A 5,448-nucleotide genomic window follows, 5' to 3' on the forward strand; every position below is an offset into this window, starting at 1 on the left:
GTAACAGGTTGAAGTCCACTGTAATGTCGGCAGAATATATAATTTGAAAATAGAAATTATTAGTCGGTGAGCATTTTTTTTTAATTTATTTAGTTATTTTTAATTACGTTATATTATGCAGATCAATTTAAGATTTTTAGTAAAGTTAATCGAGGAATTAAAAAATTATACCAATTGAGTCAAATTCTTTATTATTATTTTTTTTAATTTCTATTCTCATAAGAAAACGTCTTGTATAGTTTTAATTATTTTTATAAACATGAAAAATTTAATTGTATATTTTTTATTAGTAAACATTGCTAACAAGATAGAACACAAATCAATGTGAATAACATAAAAACATTGAGTAATTTAAGAGAAGCGGAGAATTCTTTAGTATAAACATCAATAGGCATAAGATGAAAGTAGTTTAAGATAAATTGAAATGAATAATGTTTAAAAATATTGAAATAGTATGTATATTAATTATAACCAGCTTACAAGTTTTCATAATTAAATCATAAAATAATTGACATGTTATTTTTATTAAATTTTTTACTTAATAAAGGTGATTGAAGATTAAAAGAAACAAATAAATAGAAATGATACAAGACCTAACAAACTTGATTCAATCATTTATAGGCCATATATAGTTTTTAGTTCTTTCCTTCACATATCCTGAATCACATAAAAAAAAATTCATTTCCTTTAAAAAAAAAATAAACGATTAAATTTTAACACATCTTAGTTTTTAAAATAATAGAACCAAAACAAACCTACCTTTAATTATTTATGAATAAGTAATATGACATTTTAAATAAATTTTATTTACCCTATCGTTTAATAAAAACCATTATATAAAATATGTTTATTAATTTTTAAAATAATTATCTTAAAATCATAAATAAATAAAAAATTTAATTGATTAACAATTTTAAATCCATTATTTTTAATCACGATTCTTTTACACTAGCTATTTAAAATTTGTGAAATATAACAACCCATTAATAAGTAAAAAATGCTTAACTTCTGAGAGAGAAAAATATAGTAAGTGCTTGACTTTTTTTTCTTTTTTCTTTTTAAATTTTCAAACAACACTAATAAATTAATACTAAAACTTAAAGCTAAACTCAACTACGTATAAAATATCGAATATGCGTGTCTTGTTTTCTGTCTCTCTCTGCGAAGAAGAGAGTGAAGGAGAAAATCTGAGATCTGAGTGCATGATTTTGAGAGTCGAGTTTAATGAGAGTGAGTGCTGCGTCTTCTAAAATCTGAATCAATCATTCACCACTTTCTCTCTCTGATTCTGACACCAAAATGGTGAATTCTCGAGCTTCACGTTTAAGGATCCCAACTTTCACACTCTTAGCTTCTGCTATCTCCATCATCCTCTGCACTTTCTTCGTTTTCTCTTTTCTCTTCACTACCCACTCTTATTCCTCCCACCAACACCACTACACGGTAAAGTTTATATTTTTACTTTGTTGGATTTTTTTCAACCCCTTTTCTCTTGATTTTTGACTTTGTTGTTTTTTGGGTTAGCTTAATTTGAAGAAAAAATTGGTGGGGTGGGGTTAGTTTTGGATCTTACTGTGAGGGTGCAAATGGGTCAGGATCCGATTCTCTACGGATCCTGTGACGGCTTTGTAGTGCTAAATTTCATGGCAATGTTACTAGAAATGAAAAAACAGAAGTTTGTGTTTTCTATTATGGGAAAGTGGTAAATTTCTATTGTGGTGCTTTTGAACTAGGCTTGATGTGTTCTAATTATCTTGGGAAACAAGCAGGGTTTGATTTGTTTTAACTTGCTTATTGTAGTCTGGGAAAATTTCGATGGAAATGTCTACTACTAGAGAGAGGAAAAGAAAGTTGTTGTTTTCTTTAAATTGCTTTCTTGTCTGATAAAAAGGAAAAAGATTGATGTTGTTGTGCTTTTGAACTAGGCTTGATGTGAGCAAATTTTGTTGGGAAACAAACAGGGTTTGTTTTTGTTATGTTTTGATTCGATTTGTTCTTGGTATTGTGGAAATTTTTCAATTGAAGTGTCACTACTAGAAAGGGAAAAAGTTACTAACTTGTTGCTATGGTGGTGACTAGGATTCTGATGGTGGTGTTGCACACGGGTTTGAGTCAATCAGGAGATCCATTCTTGCTCTAAAAACGGATCCTCTTAAGCCTCGCTTGGACCAGATTCGAAAGCAAGCTGATGATCATCGCTCTTTGGCTCTTGTGTATGCTTCCTATGCTCGCAAGCTCAAGCTTGAGAGCTCAAAGCTTGTTAGGATTTTTGCAGAGCTATCACGCAACTTCTCAGATCTAATGAGCAAGCCTCAATATAGGACTCTCTTCAGCAGTGATGCATCCCCTGTTGATGAATCTGTGCTTCGCCAATTGGAGAAGGAAGTGAAGGAGCGCATTAAGACCACGCGGCAAGTGATCGGCGAAGCCAAGGAATCCTTTGATAACCAGCTCAAGATTCAGAAGTTGAAGGATACAATTTTTGCAGTGAATGAGCAGTTAACCAAGGCCAAGAAGCAGGGTGCTTTCTCAAGCCTCATTGCTGCCAAGTCAATTCCAAAGAGCTTGCATTGCCTCTCCATGAGATTGATGGAAGAGAGGATTGCCAACCCTGATAAGTATTCAAGTGAGGGGAAGCCTACCCCTCCAGCAGTTGAAGATCCTAGCCTGTACCACTACGCCTTGTTCTCTGATAACGTTGTTGCAGCATCGGTTGTGGTCAATTCGGCGACGAAGAATGCAAAGGAGCCATGGAAGCATGTGTTTCATGTTGTGACTGATAAGATGAATCTTGGAGCAATGCAAGTGATGTTTAAGTTGAAGGATTATAATGGTGCACACATTGAGGTTAAGGCAGTGGAGGATTACAAGTTCCTGAATTCTTCTTATGTACCGGTCCTAAGGCAATTGGAGTCCGCTAACTTGCAGAGGTTTTACTTTGAGAACAAGCTTGAGAATGCTACAAAGGACACAACTAATATGAAGTTTAGGAATCCTAAATATTTGTCAATATTGAACCATTTGAGATTCTACCTGCCAGAAATGTATCCAAAGCTGCACAAAATTTTGTTTTTGGATGATGACATAGTGGTTCAGAAGGACCTTACTGGGTTATGGAAGATTGATATGGATGGCAAGGTGAATGGAGCTGTAGAAACCTGTTTTGGGTCATTCCATAGATATGCACAGTACATGAATTTCTCGCACCCCTTGATTAAAGCAAAATTTAATCCAAAAGCTTGTGCATGGGCTTATGGAATGAATTTCTTTGATTTGGATGCTTGGAGAAGGGAAAAATGCACAGAAGAATATCATTACTGGCAGAATCTGGTAAGACTCTGTGCTTATTATCTTATTAATTATTATTTTACCACAAATTTTTAGTTCTTTGTTATTTTGCATTTTCAAACATCTAGTACTGTAACTAATTTTAGCATATGAAGAAGCTTGTTTCATTTTTTTTTTAGTTCTTTGTTCTTTGTTATTTTCAAACATCTAAGAGAGGCTGCATATTCAGAAACTAGAATAGAAACAGTAGTCCATGTTTGTTAATAATTGTTATAGTCTCATTCTCATCGGTTAGTTAATTTGTAGAAGCTCTCTCATATAACTTCTCTAAAAATTATAAATTAGCTTGTGCATAAACTAATTTTAGCATATGAAGAAGCTTGTTTCATTTTTTTTTTCTCTCAGAAGTGCTTCATAAGAAATTTATTTAAACAAACCCTAATCATGAATCCAATATCATGTTTAACGCGACATGCTCATGTTGCTGCAGAATGAGAACCGGACATTATGGAAATTGGGGACATTGCCACCGGGTCTAATCACATATTACTCAACAACAAAGCCACTGGATAAGTCATGGCATGTTCTGGGACTTGGCTATAACCCAAGCATCAGCATGGATGAGATTAACAATGCAGCAGTGGTGCACTTCAATGGCAACATGAAACCATGGCTTGACATTGCAATGACTCAATTCAAGCCACTATGGACAAAGTATGTTGACTATGAATTAGATTTCTTTCAGGCCTGCAATTTTGGTATCTAAATGATCAAAGTTTCTTCCCACTTGGTGATGCTGTGTCTGGTGCCACTGCAGTTTATTTGTTGTCTAGTTTTGATACAGAATGTTCTTATACGTTTAACAGGGTTCCTAGCTGGTGCACTAAAAAATCTTGCCTCTTTTAATTGTAACATACCTTAGTATAGTAATTCTCAAATGTCTTCCTCTTATTTATTCACAATGTTTACGCAATAATGTTATTTTAAAGATGTGGTTGATCCTGAACGATGCTACAGAATTAGATGATGTACCTTACACTTTGGCTTTAGTTGTTTATTTCTGTTTCATTGAGAACTTTCACACATACAGTGTTTGGTTGAGATACAAATCACTGCAAAGGAGGAAAGAAAAATTCAATTTTGGCTTTCGACCGTTTATCAGAAGGAAAAGTTTTGTTTCTTTTACTTTGGCTTTATGCACTTGGTTTATTTGGAGCATTTTAAAACATGGTTGACCCTTAATTATTTTGAAGTTAGAAAATTAATATTCACACGTACATTCTTATGAAAAATGCACATTTTAATGTGAAGATGTGATCAAGATTAATTTGAATATACAATTCAATCACATTTAATAATTTAAAATTAATTTGATCAAATATTTAATCACACAAACACTTGTGGTTGAGCTTGAACATGTGAATTGGGGTTTGAAGTTTCAACATCAAATTGGGTTTCACAAAAACCAAATTGTGAGGGATAACTCCACTTTTCTCATTTTTCAACCCCGTTCAACTTATATCCACTGACACTGTTGTAGTGGCCGTATTGTCTTTATGACTTTATCTTGAGGTACTATACCAAACCCAACCGGTGCTGTAGTACCAGACTCTGGCATCTACTTTCAGAATCATAACTGTTTTATTTTTATTTTTTATTTTATTTATAAATAGAGTATTGGAACAAAGTATAAACACATAACCCCAAGCGTGTAGTTCAGCGGTAGGGGTTGATCCACGCTTAAGCAAGGTCAGGGGTTCGAATCCTGCCTTGTGTATGCAGTCGCGTTATCCCACCCTTTGAGGTGCCTCTAACGTAGCGAGGAGATTAGTCACTGTTATCGGTGGTGGATACTCCATGGACGAACAAAAAAAAAAAGTATAAACACATTAATATTTTATTGATATTGTAAAATAAAAATTAATTTTTTTACTAAATTGTCAAACAAATGAAAAGAAGAAAGTAACTGCTTGCTGAAGTAATCATGCCTAAAGCTAAAAAGTTAGACTTGGATATGTGTTTTTTTTTAGTTGAGAAGCATAACAAAGGAAAAAAAAATGTTTTATCCGGTGAGCCAAAAATTATTTTATTATAAATAAATGAATAAAAATTGTTTTTAACTAAAAATAGTATCACAATTACAAAATACTTTAAAAAAAA

General features: G+C 33.0%; 1 protein-coding gene across 1 annotated transcript; it reads left to right on the forward strand.

Moving 5' to 3' along the window:
* The first annotated feature begins 1,116 nt into the window (after positions 1-1,116).
* Positions 1,117-4,356, forward strand: LOC109808084 (galacturonosyltransferase 8). Its single transcript, XM_020370911.3, has 3 exons — positions 1,117-1,443; positions 2,080-3,330; positions 3,779-4,356. Exons 1-3 carry the CDS (start codon positions 1,300-1,302, stop codon positions 4,052-4,054), a joined length of 1,671 nt encoding a protein of 556 aa, XP_020226500.1. The 5' UTR covers positions 1,117-1,299; the 3' UTR covers positions 4,055-4,356.
* The last annotated feature ends 1,092 nt before the right edge of the window (positions 4,357-5,448 follow it).

The sequence above is a fragment of the Cajanus cajan genome, chromosome 4, assembly GCF_000230855.2.
Source record: "Cajanus cajan strain Asha chromosome 4, NIPB_CcT2T_4, whole genome shotgun sequence".
NCBI lineage: Eukaryota > Viridiplantae > Streptophyta > Magnoliopsida > Fabales > Fabaceae > Cajanus > Cajanus cajan.